Below are 20,296 nucleotides of genomic sequence, written 5' to 3' on the forward strand. Positions count from 1 at the left end.
ATTCTTAACCTCAGTACTAGATGGAGGTGAGCTGTCAGCTTCAAGCCCCAGCCGCTTTACCGGTGAAAGAGCTCCCGATACCCATTGGATAGGAGGCTGGGTGCGCCCCCGAGACGGTTTGGGCGTTATGGAGAAGAGAAAATATTGTGAACGCCGGGAATCGAACCCCAGCCGTCCAGGCCGTGGCTATACCAGCTCTCATCAATCCCGGTATGGATAAGAATTCTCTTCAATACCACGTCCTATACAGGCCGCAATCGAACGGGGCACTGCGGGGACGCTTCCACCTGTAAGCGGGAGGAAGGGTGACGGGGTTGGATTAAAGCACGACTTGCGGGTTGCAGCAGACAGGATTATTCTCGAGTACGAAAACAAAATGTCGAAGTTAGTGCCCTAAGACTGCGGAGTCCGCGCGACATATTAAAACGAAGAGAGACACACGAAGACTGAAATGAGCTGGGAGGGGCAAGATGTTTGCAATTGGAGGGATTACAATAAAAGGGGGGTTGCTACAATAAAGTTTCATTGCACTCCATCCAGCTTTTGGGGTGGAAAACAAGAGGGTGAAGGGAAATGTCGAGGTGGGGGAGCATGACAAATCGTAAGCAACCACATAAAGAGAGAACGAGAAAAGTATATGATACCGAACAGCATTTACCGGTCGCACCCATAACTCTGGGCCAGTCGGAAGTGCCTTCAGAACAAAGAAATTGGTGGGGTAGGGAAGGGACGTAAATTAAATAGTGACTGATACAGTAAAACATCATTATGACAGAATCTCAAGGGACGTGAAAATGTTTCCATCTTAGACACGCCGTTGTCTACCACAGACAGACTCTACTTAGGTCTACTTCTAGACAAGAAAACACCGCGTAGTACATACACCAGTTACCCTACGTTCTAAATCGTACTGCACATGCATTATACGCGAGCGTGAAGAATGTCCCAACGCTCTTAGGGCGGCCGCACACCAAATGCGTCAAGACAAGCATCAAGACATGAGACAAAAGACGCATTGCTTCATTCGTGATTAGGTAAATTGAAAGAATCCACCTCGTCGGGATTCGATCCCGCGACCTTCAGGCTTATAGAATTTGTATGGAACCGAAATGAACTGGTGAGTACTATGACTAGACTACAGGCTGAACAACCGAGGAATCGGGGTTCCATTCTCCGTAGACTCAGAGATATTTCTCTTCTCCAGTATTCAGACGGGAGGTTCTGAGGCAAATACGGTCTCGTATTAAACGGAAACCGAGAGCTCTTTCCCCGCAGTAAAGCGGCTGCGAAGTGAACCTAACTATTCACACGCACCTAGTGCCCAGCTATACCTCCACTCCTCCATACATCTTTATGACGTGTTGCCTAGGACAGCAGGGAGTTAATTTTACCTTTAGCAGGGAAGGTATTAGTCAAATGTCCCGTAAAACCGGGGATATGTACATTAACAATGAAAGTGAAACTCTGCCTACAACTGTCGTTCTGTGGGATAAGGAAAGTCTGCTCTGTTCACCTTGAAATCCACGATACAGGCGTATCTTTGAGCACACACTGTTTACGCGGATGCAGCCGTTTAATCTCTTAATAACCAACGACCGATATACAGCTTTGGAAATCTCTGTTTATGGTTGAACATGGCAGTTTAGAAAGACCAGTATGGCTCATAATTGCAAAAGTGTAGGTCTGGCCACCGCGGAAATCGCGCCCTATATGAAACTGTCATAAGCATATAATGCACGGTTTCCATTCTAGAGCACGAAGCTCTGGACAACGAATCGTGGCGGTATAATTGTTACATTTGTAGAAAAATATCACTACCTAATTCATAAATACCAAAAAAATCCTTACGTGTACAACTATTCCGTTTGGCGCGGAAGAAATGTCACTACCTAATTCCAGAAGACTGAATTATGGGGGTATAATCGTTACAAATAGAATGAAAGAAATATCATTACCACTGTTTAGATTGATAAAGTTCAGGTCTGACTTGTGAGATCTGAGGTTCTCATGGCAGTGAGCATATTAAGATTATGGTTGTTTTGTAGACATGTACCAGAGTTCTGAAGCAACGCTGGTGCTACCTACTACACTAACTGCATGGCATCCCAGAAGACCACAATCTTTATTCTCCTATATATGACATACGAACAGCCAGTACTGCCAAGGTGACTAATAAATAACCAATAATAATCATACCGCGGGATAAGAAACTACAATCAATATCAGACTTGTGTTTACGACTAGGCCTCTACTTACTACATGACACAAGATTTCCCCCACACGAGCAGGCGACTTCGAGACACCACTGCCATCCATCTTCATCCTTCGCCCCCCCTCCCCCTCAAGCACATAGTGCTCAAACTTTTATTGAGCTGTGACGCTCTACTGTCCACAATTTTACCATTCCTATTTAATCAGGAACCGAACAAAATTACGTACATGAAGGCGACCCTTGTGACCACCAGAACTCTCAGACTAAGGGCTGGTATCCTATACAGTAATACATGAACTCATTCATGTTTCTGAGTTGTTCTTAGATTACAAAAACAGTTGCAGTGGTGTACTCCCCTATTAACAGAGCCCTATATCTTTTCTTATGGATTTATAAGCTTATGAAACAGAAAGTCTTGCTGACGTAGAATTAAAGCATAAAGAAAATTAAAAATAGAAAATAGACTGGTCAAATTCTTACAAAATAATCCCTCAGACTAAGGCATTTCTCTGCCTTGTTCTGATTCCCCAAATATACAATGTTTTGACTTCATGACTAAATCTTGCGAGGCTACAAGTAGATGCAAAGATCTATACAATTTATGTAATAAAACGGTTTATCTACAGATGTTAGGCAAATACATGGATTACTGATAGTAATTAAAACCAGGACCACAAGATGGCAGCAATAAACGGCAGCATACAACCTCCTACATGAGCCCCCAAGATGGGACATCATGTTCTTCTGAAACTTTCGTATTCACCAGAATGCAACAATGTGTCATAATCCTGAAGACAACAATATGTACATTTCTTAATCTTGGCTGGGGACTGACTTTACTCAGTCTCTTCTGGAATTACTGGACCTGCTATCTTACCACAACTCATGTCAAAAGTTCATCACTTCTCATGTCAGAAGCTGATACAGCATCAGTACAATAATATAATTCCAAAAACAGTCACTGAATCTGGAGTTCAAAGCAACTCACTTTCCTTCATAAGTGGATTATAACTTTCTACACTATTATCTGATCTTCTGAACCTGAGGAGCATGCCCTCTCCTCCAACTTCCAATTTCCTGGATGTTTAAAAAATATACGTAACAAAATGTGTGCTATAACATGCCACAGAATGTTTAAAAAATATATACTTTGTACTATTCTACACTGATAATACACAGTGAATTTCATTCTTGTGGATAATACAAACATTAAAGTTGTCCCTGTGTGTAATTAGTTGAGCAGAATGCCATGAAAAAGTATGGGGAAGCAGAGGTATAGCTCCACCACTCTTCAGCTCAGCATCAAATGGAGATGAGTGGTAAGGTTTATACCCCAACCACTTTACCCTGAGGAAGCAACTCCCGCTGCCCAATGGATAGGACGCTGGCAGGTCCAAGAGCCAGTCTGGACACTGTGGAGTAGAGAAAAATCCCTCGCTTCTGTTGGGAATTGAACCCCGGCTGTCCAGCTCATAGCCTGTTCCTATACCAAATGAACTATTCATTCAAGAGGGTGTTTTGAAAAACAATAAAAATTATGTGCTATTATATAAATCTGTCCTTCCATTATTAAATGTTTCTAATACTGGGTGGGAACTATAAATGTTGTCTGACATAACTCATGAGGGATGGGATGAAAGGGTGAGGAGTGGAGAGTTGAAGACTTATTCTTACAATCTAAATACAGGCCCATCTATATCATGCATGTAACAGCATATTATTAGGACCCACCAGGGCATCACATTACGAACTGCAGCAAGAGCAGTACAGTTCTGAGTGCTATAAATGGGATGGCTATGGAGGGCATAGGGAGGAGACAAGAGCCAATTATTGCACCCTAGACACAAGAGAGTAGTCCCTCCCTTCTTGTCACAACTGAATCTCCCCTGTTCGATCTGTAATGCACTGTCTCTTTTTCTTACCATCAGAATAAAACAGCAGAAACACATTCCAAAACATTCTGAATTCTTGCTGTACTGAAAACAAATTGTACCTATAAGATGTATGTACACTGCTAGCATTCACAGACTTTCCGAAAAGGGATCTGTAATTTCCTCAGGTAACCCTATACACTGTGACAGGAGGTTGGAGAAAACTTCATAATGAGGAGCTTCATAAATTGTACTCTTCTCCAAGCATAATTAGGGTGATCAAGTCAAGGAGGATGAGGTGGGCAGGGTATGTAGCACAAATGGGGGAAAAGAAGAATGAATATAGGATATTGGTGGGAAAGCCAGAAGGAAAGAGACCACTGGGAAGACCACGGCATAGGTTGGACAATATTAAAATGAATATTATGAGAGATAGGATGGGATGGATTGGAATGATCTGGCTTAGGATAGGGACCAGTGGAGGGCTCTTGTGAACACAGTAATGAACCTTCAGGTTCCATAAAATGCAGGGAAATTCTTGAGTAGCTGCAGAATTGGCGACTTCTTAAGAAGGGCTCAGCTCCATCAGTGAGCCATGTACGAGGCTTCTTTATGGATCAATAGAGCTGTAAATTAGAACTGCCTGATAACAACTGGTGGAAGTTTCTTGAACTGAATTTCAACCATCAAGTTGAATGGCAGGATAATGATGAATTATGTACGAAATGTAAAGAAAGTGAAAGGGAGTTTTCATGCCTTGTTTAAGGCTTAAGAGCCTGAGTTAAACCACAAAAACCAAAGTTTGGATAGCCAGTCTCTGGGCTATTCTGAACATGCAACCTCCAAAATAAAATGGAGCAATATTCTGCCAGGGGACTTCACTGATGTCTTAATTTATTTAATAATGGTGATTGAACTGCAAAGGTTATACACGTACAGTTTCAAATGAAATGAGAAGAAGTTTAATCATGAATGGTGAGTTGACAAAATGATTCTGAGGTTATACAACAATGCTGTTTAAACTGGCAAGGTCATACAGTATCAGAAAGTTGAAAATGATCATGAACCCACTGTTGGCTAATATCATCTCTAAGACATTACTGGTTGTTCTCTCAAAACAGCTGCACCACCATCTCCATTCATGCTTAGATTGTGCTAGTATTTCAACTTGTCATCAACAGATGGCAGCATGTGGCTCTTCTGTGGTCATCTCTGATCAATAAATATATTTTATGTATCAGTATACATCACAGAGAACATGTAAAGAAGATAATGCTGCAACAACAGGGATTTGCTGCCATTTAAATGTAGCTACATGAGCAGAAGGACTTCACTTAAAGAAATCTTCGAGGGGGTCACTGGCAAGTAGGTGACAATTTGGAATGAAGTAGTTATGACCTATTTTATGGTATTATTGTAGTACTTGGCTAGACAGACTGAAGAAAACTTAGAAAATCTCATGCAGAATAATGAGACTGAGATTCAAAATAGATACCTTCTACATATACAACAGCACACTTGACCAAGTTACTTGTTGACTGGGTAAGGATTTAGAATAAGTAATCATAGCCAATTTATGGGCAATATTCTGGAATTTGCTTAGAAGGATTGAATAAAACTATATAAAATCTCAGTGTAGCCGATCTCTGAACGAAGATTCAAAACAAGAACTTTCCAAATGCATAGCAGGAGTGCTAACCCACACACTGCAATATTCTATCACATGGTATAGAGTTTAAAAGTGAAGCAATTGGTTCATACTGAAAGTTGATGACCTAAATCCTTATATAAGTTTCAAGCAATTCTGAGAAACAAAGATTCTAGCAGACAGTAGCTAAGAAAATCTGTTTTAAAGCAGGCGATGCAAAGTGTCTGAGCCAGGCAAATAAACAACCCATGGATTGGAATGCTCTAATATTAGACTTCTTGTCCAAACAGATGGCTTGCCTTCTCTCTCACTGGCAGTGAATGTAACCTAGACAGTATATGTTTCTTTGTTATAAGGCATGCCATGGTATGAGCGTCCTGTCACTACACATAACCTCACCTTTGAATGTTTTGATTTCTTACCATCCATCTCTTGCCACTGCCAGGAATCAAACCTGAATCTCACGGGCTGGATGACTTGTGCTTGAATCCCTAGAGGCTCCTTTAGCTGTCCAGCTTAAAGAATGTTCTTCAAAAGCCTCATGAGGTATTTCAAGGGTTTCAGTAGCGGATTTACCGAGCTTCCAGCAACTTAATGTAGACATATTGCTCGATTTTGCCATCCATTGCAGAGAAAACGAAACAAGAAATCAGAAAAGCACTCATGTAAAAACAATGCGTGTTCACAGCTTGGTATCACGTGGCAGACTGATGCAATAGGCTTGTGGAAGTGTGGCCTTGGCCTCCTCTCTCATCCTCCTTCACTGAGGCAGTTACAGTCCGGGAACTTTCCGATAGCACCTCGTATGCATGTTGACAGAACATGATTTCCATTACGTGCTCAAAACTGAAGTACAAAGTACACAAATTTTTAAGGTGTGTTCTTTGAAATTCTGCAACTCTCCTCTTGTTGATACTTATTAGAGATATAAAACCTTGCTGGTAAAGGTAATCAACAGTAAATATATTATACTGTGCAGGGGCCTGGAAGAGTTTTTACATTGTTAACTATTAACACTACTGAAATATATTTAAAAAATCTGTATGGATCTTAATGAGTTCTGTACTTTATGTTACATACCGATTTATGGTAATAAGGGCCTACTTTTAGATCGCTGTTTATTTCACCTCAGGATACATCAGATAATATAGTGATACACATATGTAACTCAAGCTGTAACGTGAGTCAAGCAGTTCTTGTCTGAACTGATATACAAGTATACTGATATTTTGGAACTGTTGTAACCTTGATGCAGGCAAGGGTCATAATTGCAACTATAGTATCTAGTGCCTATAAGAGAGACTCATCTCTGTTTTTCACTTCAGTTTAATGTTACTTGTTGAGTCACTCATTCTGTGAACTAATCATATCAGTCAAGCATCCATACATCTGACATACTGCTAAGTCATAGCTACCTCCAGTAGTTGGCCATTCTGAGTGACAGTATTCTGACCTGTATCAACTAGCCAAGATTTTTCTTATTAATGTTCTGCTTGCCAGCAAGCTCTTCAAGTACGTCAGCTCACACGTGTTTCATTATTTATACTGTTAAATATATTTTATTCTGTTTCCTTCTCTGGTAAAGCAGTAATTTCTCAAGCCTGTTGTCTATTTATCTCGGATAACATATTGTGGTTTGCAAGTCTGAAGACATATACTCTCTCAGTTGCACTTAGGCATCCTGCCCATATAGGAGTATGACACTAACAACAGAATCAGAGATAACAGGGTTGCCTACGTTTTCAAGCAGTAACTGATGAAAGATGGTGCAAAATAACATAATAATCTGTCAATCAACAAAGCTCTGTCTGTCACCTTCATAAGGTGTACTACTTCAGAAGACAAGAGTAGAGTTTTCAGTCATCTTTAAATTAATTTATTCATTCTTTATTTGTGGTTTATTTAGCGACATTGTTAGTAATTCAGAAGATAAAATACTGAATGGTAAGATGATTCATGAACAGTGAGCTGAAAAAAAAATTATAGGAAATATCCACGGCCTAATTTGAGGTACTATCCTGGTAACTGTTTGGAAGGACTGAGAAAAACTACAAGAAATATTAGTAATGATAGCCATGGCCCCAGCCAAGATTCAAATCAAAGGCACTACTGCTTGAGCCATCTTGTTTGGAGCATTTGTCCTTGAAATTTTAGTGTTCAGTAGTCTTCTAAATGGCTCAGTTCTCCTGGTCACTTTGGCATAAGACACATTCCTACCTGGTGCTTCGGCGATCTGCTGGTACACAGCCCTTACTGCTTCCTGCTCCGAGACGAAGTCCCACAGCCCATCACAAGCAAGCACAAGGAAGTCTTCAGTACCATTTAGGGGAACTGCAGTCACATCAGGTTCAGATGTCACATATGGTTTGTACCCCAAGTCACCTAAAATACAAATGTCACAAGTTATAAAGCTGCAAAATTCTGATGATAAGCCAGGATAATTCAATCGGTACTGAAGCTAGGTCATGGGCTGGAAGACACATCTCTTTTATACAGCATCCAGATCTATCCTGGGTCCCCTTCGGCCTATCTAATGTGTATCAGGAGGTCTTTCCTGGAGGCAAAGCTGACTACTCCCACCCAGTGTATAGTGTAGAGTTTGGAATGTGTGGTACTATACCCCTACTCCCCCATACATCTTCATGGCATGGTGACTAATTAAGGAAGTCAAATTTACCTTTACCTTTACAGAACCATGTTGCTTTGCGCCAGCAAGTTCTACAGTAAATACAGAAGATAATATTAAAATGGACCTTGTAACCTTAAAAAGTTTACAGGATTCCATGATGGACTTTTATAACAATGAACATAACACGTAAGTTCCATAACAAGAGTGATTTGCTTGATCAGTTTATTAATAAAAGTAAGTTCTCAATACATGGGAAGATAATATTAAAAACTGATCTTGGATAAGCTGTTTTTCGTCATATGACATTAAACAAACTGGCCAAGCACCCTATCCAACAGCAGGATTCTTGGAAGTTGACAAAGTTCATGTTTACAGTAACAGATAATTTCTTGAACAGTTTACAAAAACAATAACAAAACAATCAGTACAGAGTTGAGCCAGGATAGCTCAGTCGGTATAGTGACAGACAACGGGCTGGATTGCTGGGGTTCTATTCCCAGCAGGGACAAGGGAATTTTCTCTACTCCACAGAGCTCAGACCAGCTCTGGGGCCCATCCAGTCTCCACTCCAATCCAATGGGGACTGGGGACTCTTTCCCTGATGTTAAAGTGGCCAGGGCATGAAGCTGACCACTCACCTCAATCTAGTGATGAGGTCAAGAATGGTACAGCTATATGTCCACTCCCTAATCAGTCTTCATAGTGTGGTGCTTAATAACTGTGCATAGGGACAACTTTAGTTTTACCTTAGTACAGAGTTCCCGAATCTTCTTCAGTTCATGTATTTCTCAGCCTCACAGCCAGACTTCATAAACACCTTTACAACAATGAATTAATTTCTACTTATAACATTCAATGATATTTTATTGAATTAAATATGATTTAACATCATTTAAAAATTTAAATTGATGTTGTTGCATTATGAACAAAAAAACAAAATTACAAACGGTGCATTATAAGAATGACAGGGTTCAAAAACTTTTTATTTTAAACAAACTTCATTTATTCTATGTATATGCAAATTTTTACAAAAAATATGTCATAACTTTTTATAGTATTCTGACCTAGACAATGCATGAATATATCTTGCACATCCCCTTACAAGGCTTCACTTAAAACCTAGGATTATTTATAGTCCTGGTTCATAACTCCTTGCTGCTTTAGCAGATTGGTCATAAAACGAAACACCAAACCAAGTCATGAAGGTGTACAGGAGCCACCACACATGCTTTATTTGGATCACTTCATCTAAAGAACTGATTTGACAGGAGGCTGGGCGAGCCTCAGAACTGATCTATACAAGGCTCAGAAGAAAAACCTTTCCAATGGCACTGAAGCCCAGTCATAAAGCCCAAAGCCAATCAAGAAAAAGTTAGGGTATTAAGAAAATGCACCTTAGTAAAATAAGTTGTGACTACAAGAAATGGCTAGAAGTAGACAAAGGAGCTTTTCTAATGTCAGTGATATATTTTCAGATTCTATGATAATGGAATTTCTTGAGAAGCTGTCAACTCTGAACAATAGTCATTTAACTAGTTCAGAGGAAGACTGAAATAATGGAGGTATTTGGAGGCAGGAAAAACATACCTGTTATAATGAACTGTCTGTAACAATGAGTCACTGAACTTCACAGTCTGTCTGCTGCACTAACTATATGGAACAATTATATGAAAATCACAAACTGCTCTCAAGCTCTTTAATCATGCAGTGATTATACACTGTTGTCATGTTTCACATAGCAAGCTATTCAGTTCTGTCACAATATAAGTACAGTATAAGACAGATGCAAGCAGAGAATAAGAAGCTGAGGTTCACAAAGCAGTAATTATGAAGATACCATATTCTGGGACTTGATGCCATATAGCATGGTAGATAGTTACCTACACTGGGCTAAGTCTAGGGGTAATGTTCCCACCTCATGACTCAAGGTATGCGGGTTCAAACACGGCGGAAGCCGTGGAATTTTTAAGGGCGGAAAAATTCAGGGAACAAGTCCTCCAGGAGGGACTTTAAGCCGTGTGTCCGGTGTCGTAGATTTACGGCACATAAAAGATCCTCATGTCTCTAGGAGACCTCTGAGCAAAATTAGGCAAAGTTTCCCACCCAAGTAGTTTCCAATTCCTCTGGTAGATGGGGAAGTATTGGGGACCACTGCCAGAGAGGGCCGACCTCGCTGGCAGAACNCTATGCATTATAAAGAAGGTAACAAAAACATATAAAATCCAAAACCAAGACATTGAACAAGATCTGAAAGCAGACACACTAAAAGAAAATTTGATAAAACTAAGGATACAATGGTACACACATCAATCTGACTCCTCTTAAGTGTCAGATATTAAGGTGCTGAGGAGATCGAAGACTTATGTGGAGAAACAGAGTGAGGCAATAAGTACAAAAGGACTATGGACAGAGCACAGGTTAGTTAAAGCTGGTCATTCTTTCCCATTTCACCTATGCTTGTACAAAACCTGTTACTTGTGATAACTGTAACTGTTATTATTTCTTAATTTCTTACTAATGCAAAAGAATTCCGGAGATGCAGTACACCTGAAAACATTTCATAGGAAGCACAATACAAATGGGCTTCAAAGGCAGATCTACTACACAATGACTTATGACTTCATGCATGAAGGCTAAAACGTGATTATCTTGTCTTCTTGGCGGCAGTTTTAGTTCATTATACAGCTTCAGATTTCTGGGTTACAACTTCCTTCTAGTCACACAGTTAAGAAACAATGATACTAACAACACTTCTTTCTAATACTTGCTTTTCAAATTACTGTCATACATTACACCTTAATGACCTGTTGATCAAATTACAGTATAAATTTCTATTAATACTATGTTTCCTTTGGACAAAATGCATACAATGAGAGCACAGTGGGAAGCATACATCTGTCCATCTAACTGTTTCTCCCGGAAGTGAATCTGATTAAATACGGTATTAACATATGCAATTAATTTTCGGCCATATCAATCCAACAAAAACTCTATTTTTCAAGTAAGTCACTTCATTAATTGTCTCAAAATCATGCAAAAGAAACTATAAATAATGCACAATAAAAGGTAAAGCTATCCCTGTAACAGGCCTTGGAGGCCCATAGGGTTGTGAGACGCTGAGGGTCCCACATTATCTAGACAATCGGCTCAAAGGTGGAGGTAAGGTTGTCAGCCTTACGTGCTGACCGCACTTTACCCCCCACGAAAATTCCCGGTACTCATTTCTGTTAGAGACTGAGTCGACCCCAGGGCCATAGTGTGGCTGGAAGGATTAGGTCAACTGAAAAAAATCCAATGACCTCATCAGGACTTGAACCCGCAACCTTCCGGCTTGTACTAAATAGCATAGTGCCTCAACCAACTACGCTACCACATGCCCCCCAGTAATGCACAATATATGCAGTGAAAAAGCATGTAATTCTTCTTTGCAAAGCAGTGGATTTGAATAATAAACTGAGGAAGAATTTAAATGGAAGTGATTTGACTTTAAAACAGCAAAGAAAACATTTGGGAGTATATATATGTCACTCATACTTTTAAGAAAATGGAGGATAAATACGAATTTATAAGGACATATTTGCAATTTGTTTTACAAATAACATGTTTACTTTGAAAGGAAATGTACTGAACTGCACTGCACTCTGATTTCTGATATGAAATGCAGCAAGAATATAGGCAGCCAACCACAACAAGATTAATGTCACATGATAAGTGTGACTATAGACAGGGTTTGGATTGGTAGTCTATTTACTGAACTCTTAAACAACTTGTGACTACTCTTACTGTTCACTATTACACAATCACAAGTGTCCACAGTCATGTCTTCATTGCTGTTGTTTGGCAGCTGCTTCCAAAAGCAAACGTTCCCCTTCATCTGGGTTCCTGAACTGTCCCCGACCTCAGCTAAAAGCTTCTATCACCAACAGCTCACAGTGACTGAACTCCAGCAATTCTCTAACTACTAATTGCAAATGCTCAGTGGTCCTGGTTATACCATCTCGACATGGACCGCAAAGAAAATGACTCTTCCAGTATTACGATGTTCCCTCACTGCTGTGGAAACATCCTTGTTTGAGGAGCGGTTACTTAGCAATGGCTGCTGTATAGTTACTGGTTTTGCAGTGGTTACCTAACAGTGGATATACAAGCTACATTGCTCCCTCCTTATGGCTATTCCTCCCAAAGCCTGCTGTCCATACATGTTTCATGAAAATCCATCACTTGGATCAATAGTTATTAAGAGATAAAAAAATAGAGACATATCATAAGCCTGTCTTTCCTTAAAAATAAGCAATATAAGATAAAAAATTAAAGGTCATGGAATACTTGTTTTCTGAATGACAAACCCTTGTAGGTACTAGGTTTTAATTTGTGGCACATGTGTTAGTCCCTCCTAGATTCCTGTCACAGAGGTATCATGGGCTTTCTGCTGCAACCCCTAATTCCAACCAGTGTCCCGGTAATGACTCCTTTATTTCAGCATCCCATGTATGCTTTCATGCTGTGATTCTGAGGCAAAACAGCAGCTACTGTACTTCAATTTAAATTTCACCTTTCTGGTTTATGACACCATGTAGTCTGGATGGTAGTTACAAACATTTTGCAGGTAAATACAGTACATACAGTAAAGAATGCGATAAGCATATATCTACGCACAGAGTTTCCTTTCCTGCTGCAGACCAAAGGCCTAGAGATCATTCAGACTTCAGAGCTATGAGGACACTGCTTAGCCTCATGCTCTGACCACTCTGATCTGGAGGAAAGCAACTGCAATGGGGCAGCTGCTAGGAGATGCAATAACCAGTGTAGATGTGTGAAAAGAACATTTGTGTTACAGCTTCTGGTGATCTGAACCCAGCCATCAAACTATGATGATTCACTTTACTGAGCTACAATAGCATTAAGGACCCTGGATAGCTCAACCAGTATAGTGATGGGATACTGGCTGGACAGCCATGGTTCAATTCCTGGAAGGCATAAGAGATGTTTCTCTACTCCACAGGATCCAGACCAGCTATGTGGCCCACCCAGCCTATCCAATGGGTACTGGGGGGCTCTTTTCCCAGGGGTAAAGTGGCTAAGGCATGAAGATGACCACTCACCTCTATCTCATGCCTAAGTCAAGATTGGTGGCCACATACTTCTAAACCCCCAAATGTCTTCATGGTATAATGCTTAATTAATTAAGCATAGGGACAATTTTACCTTTATAGTGCTCTTATCTTCAGGGTGTATGCTGTTCCAAAACATTGGTAACCATTTATCAGACAGCACTGTTTCATAACCCTGAAGATTACAACATAAATCTTCATGACTACGATAATCTCAAATCTCATACAATTACTTCAATGCTTATTAATTCTTTTTGCTTAGAAAGTTGTTCATTTTGATGGACATTCAAGAGGACTGGGTATTCATGCAACTGTCCAGGTTAACAGGTATGACAAGATTACATCTAAGAAAATTCTGTGCCTAGAATGTAACTAACATTACTGTTTTCCTACCCACACACAGTTTGTTCCAAAACAATGAAATTCCTAAATGTTGGTAAACATTTCCACAAAAAAACTTATGACCCACAAAGTTTAAAATAATTTATGCCCTTTTAAACAGAAACTACTAATATAAAGGAAGCAGCCAACAGCTTAGAACCCTCATTAGATATTATACTGCAATGTTCCTAATTCTTACCCTGCATGTTAGACAACAAAAAAAAACTGTCTTAGCTTATCACACAAACATTTTTAAACACTTTACTTCATTTGTTATTATTATATGTTATACATGTGTCTTCCAGTACTACATCACAAAGAGTGTAAAACATTCAGTAATTATTATAAGAGAAACCTCTGTACTCAAGGTAAGAAGCTAAAGGTATTAAAACATAAAAATTTTGAACTGCTGTGCAATCTCCTAACACACACATGAATTACAACCATTAGTCACACTGAGCTGTCTCAATCATAGCAGAGGCTAACCTGTTGGTTCAGTCTATTCAATGGTAGGCAAATGGTTAAGAACAGATTTTAAAAACGAAAACTGTACAAAAGTACTTACCAATTGCTCTGGAAACAGCTAATTCTCCATTAACTCTCCATGTTCCCCAGTAAAGGACACAGCCACCCATGTCTTCTATTCGTTCCCTTTCATCCTGTCATGAGAATTCAATTTCAGATTCTAATACATAGGAATAATGTGATGGGCACAAAAGACAAAACTTCAGGTACATAACAGCTGAGTTATTACATTACTAATACAAAGTAATCTGTGCAAGGCCATAAATTAAAAAGTTCATCACAAATGCTATATTGTCTGTTTGCAAAATAACAAAGTAACTCCGTCACACAAAAAAAAAATTAGGTGGCCTGTAGTCCGCAAGCGAACTATACCGACCAAGCAACCGCCACTTGTTGGTGAAGTTAGTGCCAACTTTTGCGGATAGAGGGTGTCACGTGGTAAGTGCAATGGATCCCCATAGCCGTTAATCTCAGTTTTCTAGAATGGAGCTGCTATTTCCTTAAAATAGGTCCTCAATTGTCCTCATGAGGCTGAGTGGACCCCGTTCCAGAACCACTACTTCTCAGAAACTCTGAAGAACTCTGTCACAGTAGGACTTAAATGATTCAATAATATGATTCTGACTATGCCATCTGCCTCCCAAACTAACAACCCACTTCCTTAAGAATAAGGTTACTGTTATCCTCTCACCTCGTTCCCAGTCTTACAATTTACCACCAGTAAAGAGGTGTCCCTCATCAAATATCTGTATGAATTATTCGTCCTGTCTTTCCCCCACCCAAGCCACATGTTAAGCCTATAGTTCACCATTTTAACAATACTAGATAGACTGTATAAATCATCCTCTGTATGTATAATCACAAACTGCCCACTTAATATCATCTCTCTTAGGCCCGAATATTTTCCTGAGCACATCATTTTCAAACAGTTGTAATTTAAGAATTACTCTCTAGACAAATTTTCACTACAATAAAAAACAAACGGAAAGACAGCTATTGGATATATTTTAATCCTTATTCATTTAGAAAGCAGAATACGGATGTAAATTAAATTCCTTATTCCAAATTTGGCCAAGTGTGAGGTCATGCATGATAAAGCCCCAACAGTTCATTGAAGTTCTGACATTGTGTGGAAAACCAGTCTTCCCACAATTTCAGAGCCAGTGATATATGAGCATTGAGCAACAACAAAAAGATGACTGTCAGGTGAAAACTGAAGTTCTTACAAAGAAATCTATCCCAGTGCCACTTCATATTCCATAAATCCCGCATGGCTCTTAGTTCTCCACAGACAGAAGCTACTGTACAACTACCTGAGCTTAACACACATGACTTCTTTAGTGATATCATGTGATTAATATACTAACCACTCATCCGCATTAATTCATGAACTCCACAGTCATTAAACCAACCACTCATCCTGATTATGGCTTAAATCTGTGGATAGTAAACTAACCACAAGTATGAAAATAGTTAAGCACGTTGTTGAATCTCTATGTAGGAATCTACCTATTATGAATGTGAAGTGTGCATCTTGTATCCATGGCTGCATTTTTTGTGTAAAGATGTTACCTTCAACTGCAAATCCCTTATACAGGATCTTACTAAAAAGACATTCCAGTTTTATTTGACCATACTTATCCAACTATAGAGCAAACACCACTTTATTTGGTGCCTCTGAGTTCAGCATATGCACACATATTTTGCTTCTTCACACAGCCATTCAAATAAAAATGGACCTCATCACTAAAGCATACACTTTGGGGTATTGCTGGATTGTCCTCCAAGAATATCTTAAAGTAACCATAGATGTCAACTTTCCTAACATGATCAGCCTCACAAAGGATTTTCTCCATCTGAATTTTGTGCTGAAGCACCTTCACATATTCTTTAATTATCTGCAGGATAAACATGCTCCCAAGTTAGGATGCTGAGAAAGACAGATTTCCTGGGGCTCTGCATTCAATGTCTGCTCAATATGATGAATCTTTTCTGGTACAACACCCTTCTTATAGTTTACCATGTTCCCAGTCACTTCCAACTCACTAGCTAATCCATTTAATGGAGACCTACTTCCTGCATTCACTTGGAATTCATGCTAAATCAACACTACCAGTGTGGTAAAAATCTATTCACCAAAAACACATGTGCTACTGAGTATGCCATTTAGATCATTGCTGGTCCACAATGTTGCCACCAGGGGCAGCACATTCTCCCAAGATAACTGAACTCAGTGATACCAAACACAGTGATATTTGCTATGTAGTTAGGTAATTAAAAGGCAAAGGTAAAGTTGTCCCCGTGCTCAACTAATCAAGAACCATGCCATGAAGGCGTATGAGGGACTGGATGCATAGAGCCATGTATTCTTGGCCTCAGCACTAACTGGAAGTGAGTGGTCAGCTTCATGCCTTGGCTGCTTTACCCCTTGGGACAGAACCCTCATTACGCGCTGGACAGGAGGTTGGGTGGGACCCAGAACCGGCCTGGACAATGTGGAGAGGAGAAAAACTTACCCCTTCTACTGTTCAAAGTCCGACCCCTCGGCCGTCCAGCCCATAGCCAGTCACTATACTGACTGTGCTCTCCTGGCTCTCTGTAGTTAGGTAATTAGGTAATTACGAGGGTAATTCCAAAAGTAAGGTCTCCTATGTTTGAAAATATAAAATAAATATTTATTTTCAATTTTGGATACATCAGTTGAATCTTGAACATGTACTCATTTCTCTACATAATCGCCATTTCGGTCGATGCATTTTTGTAGGCGCAGTGGCAGTTTTTGTATGTCCATGTCATACCAGTTCAGGAAACTTCGAANAACTGCGCGAATCTCACACTTCGCAGTTTTAGTAATCGGGAGCTCCATTTCTAACGGCAACCGTGCCAAGACTGAGCGTCCTAGCTACGTGCGCGCATGCTTGGTGGTATTGGGGGGAGTGGGGGAAGCAACGAATGCAACAGGGTTGCCAACAGCCGCACAAAAAATTACCCAGCGCTTTGGAGACCTTACTTTTGGAATCAGCTACGTATATGTAATTATAACTTGACCTTCTTTCTGGAGAAACCTTATATTATCATAACTGCAATTTGTGAGATCTGATGATGCTGATGAGTTTCATACAAATTATACACTGCAACACACTGAGCCTATATGTTCTTCAAATTCCTCAAAGATGTTCCACGTTGTTACAGACACAATGAAAAATTTCAACAGCTGCTGCAGTTTTAAAATAACTGACCAACTGTCACACTAATGCAAAACCGCTCGTTCAAAAATTAGATACAAATTTTCAAACTACAATGAAATCCTGACACATACATGATGTTCCATACCTCTCTATCTGGTTTATGGGGTTTCACAATCTGCACGCCTCGACCATTGCGAACCAAAAGGGCCTGTGAGTCACCAAGCCATGCCACATACAGCATCTGTTCTGTGGGTCTGAGCAATGCACACACAGCAGTCGTACCACTCCGCAAGTTCTGAAACACCACTCTACATACTTAATACTTAAGAAGACCATACCAGAAGTCATAAGAATATTTATTTTATATGAAAGCAAAGGCACATGTACAAAAACAGATATCACCTCGAGTTAGTTAATGGAGATGTCCTATCAGTATGCCACAAGATCCCCAAAATGATCCGTGTATCCATGTGATGGATGCCTACATTTATTTCTGTTAATGACAAGCTGCTGTCATGCAATGACCTGATCTCTAACATCAAATATTTTAATATAAATCAAGATGACTATTTACAATTTCTATGACAATACTTCATCTCTGCATTAAGGTCCAATAAAGAGTATCCAGAAATTTAAACCAGCTGATTAAACCATTTCTGCACTGCAGAATGATACAGGACTTGCTCAAGAAGACATCCATTATATTGCAAGCACACTCTGAGGTTATGTTTTTCAGAAATCTTATGAATACTGTAAAGTGCAGTAACTGTGTTTCATTGTTGGTCTTGTAGATTATTCAAAATGTTATTACAAGCACAAAGCAGGTTCAGAATTGTATGCATAACATAATAATTCTGGCATGACAATGTGCTCTGTTTAATTATTTCAAAAGACACAAAGTTTAAATGTTAACAGAGTAGAAGTTGTAACAGCACATACAATTATATTTTAATTACATGTATATGTATTAATATTGTAGCATGTAGATCCATTGCTAGGTAATGGCCTGTACACACGCAAGAGAGGAACACATCATGTCCACGATGATGTCATGCAACTGAAGAGATGTTGCAAGCAGTGTTCTCTGTGGATTCACTCTGAGGCTACATGACTTGTCCGACTGAGTTCAGTTCTGTCAGTGAGTGCAATGCCATTGAGTACAGTGGAGTGAAATGAGTTGGTTGTTAAGCAGTCAGTTAGAGGACTGCTGCATTTGGTCAATGTGAGCTGATGCTGTTAGAAGCTGGTAGCTGAGGCAGGGGGATAGTTCTGGAACCCAGAGTACAGGGAACGTCTACGGTTGGAAGCCATTACCATATGATAACTGGTGAAGACACAACAGACAGAAAAGACTTACTGCGTGCTGTAGTGAACTGTAGTGTGTGAATTAGTGATACTCCTATAGTTTTTTTTTTATTGCTAGCAGGGTGGGACTAAGTCTGTTGTACTGTGGCCACTTCTGGCCTATTGTACCAGCCCCAGATAATAGGTGAGGGTGATTGTGGAGCAATTGGTGGAATGAAGATTGGCAGGGGAAACCGGAGTACTCGGAGAAAACCTGTCCCAGCGCCACTTTCTCCACCACAAATCCCACTTGACCAGACCCGGGATCGAACCCGGGCCGCCACAGTGGGAAGCCAGCGACTAACCACTTGAGCTATTGTGCAGCCATAGTCCCATAGTTACCTGTAGTTATGATCTGTAAGTGGCCTCCATAGTCTAGGGGTAACTTTCCCACCACGCGGGTTCAAACCTGGTGGAGGTCGTGGAATTTTTAAGGGCAAAAAAATTCAGGGAACAAGTCCTCTGGGAGGGACTTTAAGCCGTGTGTCACGTGTCATAGATTTATGGCACGTAAAAGAACCTCATGTCTCTAGGAGACCTCTGAGCTAAATTACAGGCCCTTTCTTGCCCAAGTAGTCTCCAATGCCTCTGGTGGATGGGGGAAGCATCAAGGTACTGAGTGCCGACCTCGTTGGTTCTACGGGGGCTGATGGCACGCACCGTTACTGGTAGGGTATGGCGACAGTAGAAATTAAAAGGGGGACACACAATGGACCGATAACTGGTCTAAGTGCATGGGGAAACCCACCCCCTCCCATAATACATACATACATACATACATGATCTGTAAGTGGTCAATAAATCCATTTACCAATCAAAACCTCGTCTACAGTCACCCATACATGTGACAATATAGATGTATAAATTCAGGTATAGGAAGATTAGTGTAAATATTATTGGGGCAGTATGAGAGTCCGACAATATTTGTGTGGCTTCAGAGACCACTGCTGACTGCTGACTGCTGACTACAGAAGTTCAGAAATCTGCACAGCATCATAATTCTGCGATGTTCACTCCCTTTTGTTTCGTTACCTTGAAAACTTTAAGATTTATGGAAAAATAAGATATGCGCTTCCTCCTCATCTACAATTTTTGCTTAGAACATTCTTTACTCCAATATATGCTCTGTGAGTTAAGTTCACAATTTGCAGAGCCACCTGTAGCTCTTCTTCATTAACCCTTTTATGTCACAGGAAACACTGCAGATGGTTTACCATGCCTACTTTCATTCTATTATGAACTATGGATTAATATTTTGGGGGAACTCTTCACATAGTGTAATAATTTTTAAAATACAAAAGAATATAATTAGAATCATTACAGGATGTAGAAGTAGAGATTCATGTAGAGAATTATTTAAGAAATTAAAAATTCTACCTCTTCAATC

The 20,296-nt window shown here is 40.0% G+C and overlaps 1 protein-coding gene across 1 annotated transcript in view; it reads right to left on the minus strand.

Annotated features, from left to right (window-relative positions):
* LOC111862200 overlaps positions 1-20,296 on the minus strand; it is a 205,865-nt gene that overhangs the window by 138,127 nt on the left and 47,442 nt on the right. The window contains exons 5-7 of the mRNA XM_023847399.2: positions 17,711-17,860; positions 14,418-14,511; positions 7,949-8,113 (exon numbers count right to left, since the gene is read on the minus strand). Of these exons, the coding sequence (XP_023703167.1) occupies positions 7,949-8,113; positions 14,418-14,511; positions 17,711-17,860 (409 nt within the window). The remainder of the gene's footprint in view (positions 1-7,948; positions 8,114-14,417; positions 14,512-17,710; positions 17,861-20,296) is intronic.

Source organism: Cryptotermes secundus, unplaced genomic scaffold (assembly GCF_002891405.2).
Source record: "Cryptotermes secundus unplaced genomic scaffold, Csec_1.0 scaffold1288, whole genome shotgun sequence".
Classification (NCBI taxonomy): Eukaryota; Metazoa; Arthropoda; class Insecta; order Blattodea; family Kalotermitidae; genus Cryptotermes; species Cryptotermes secundus.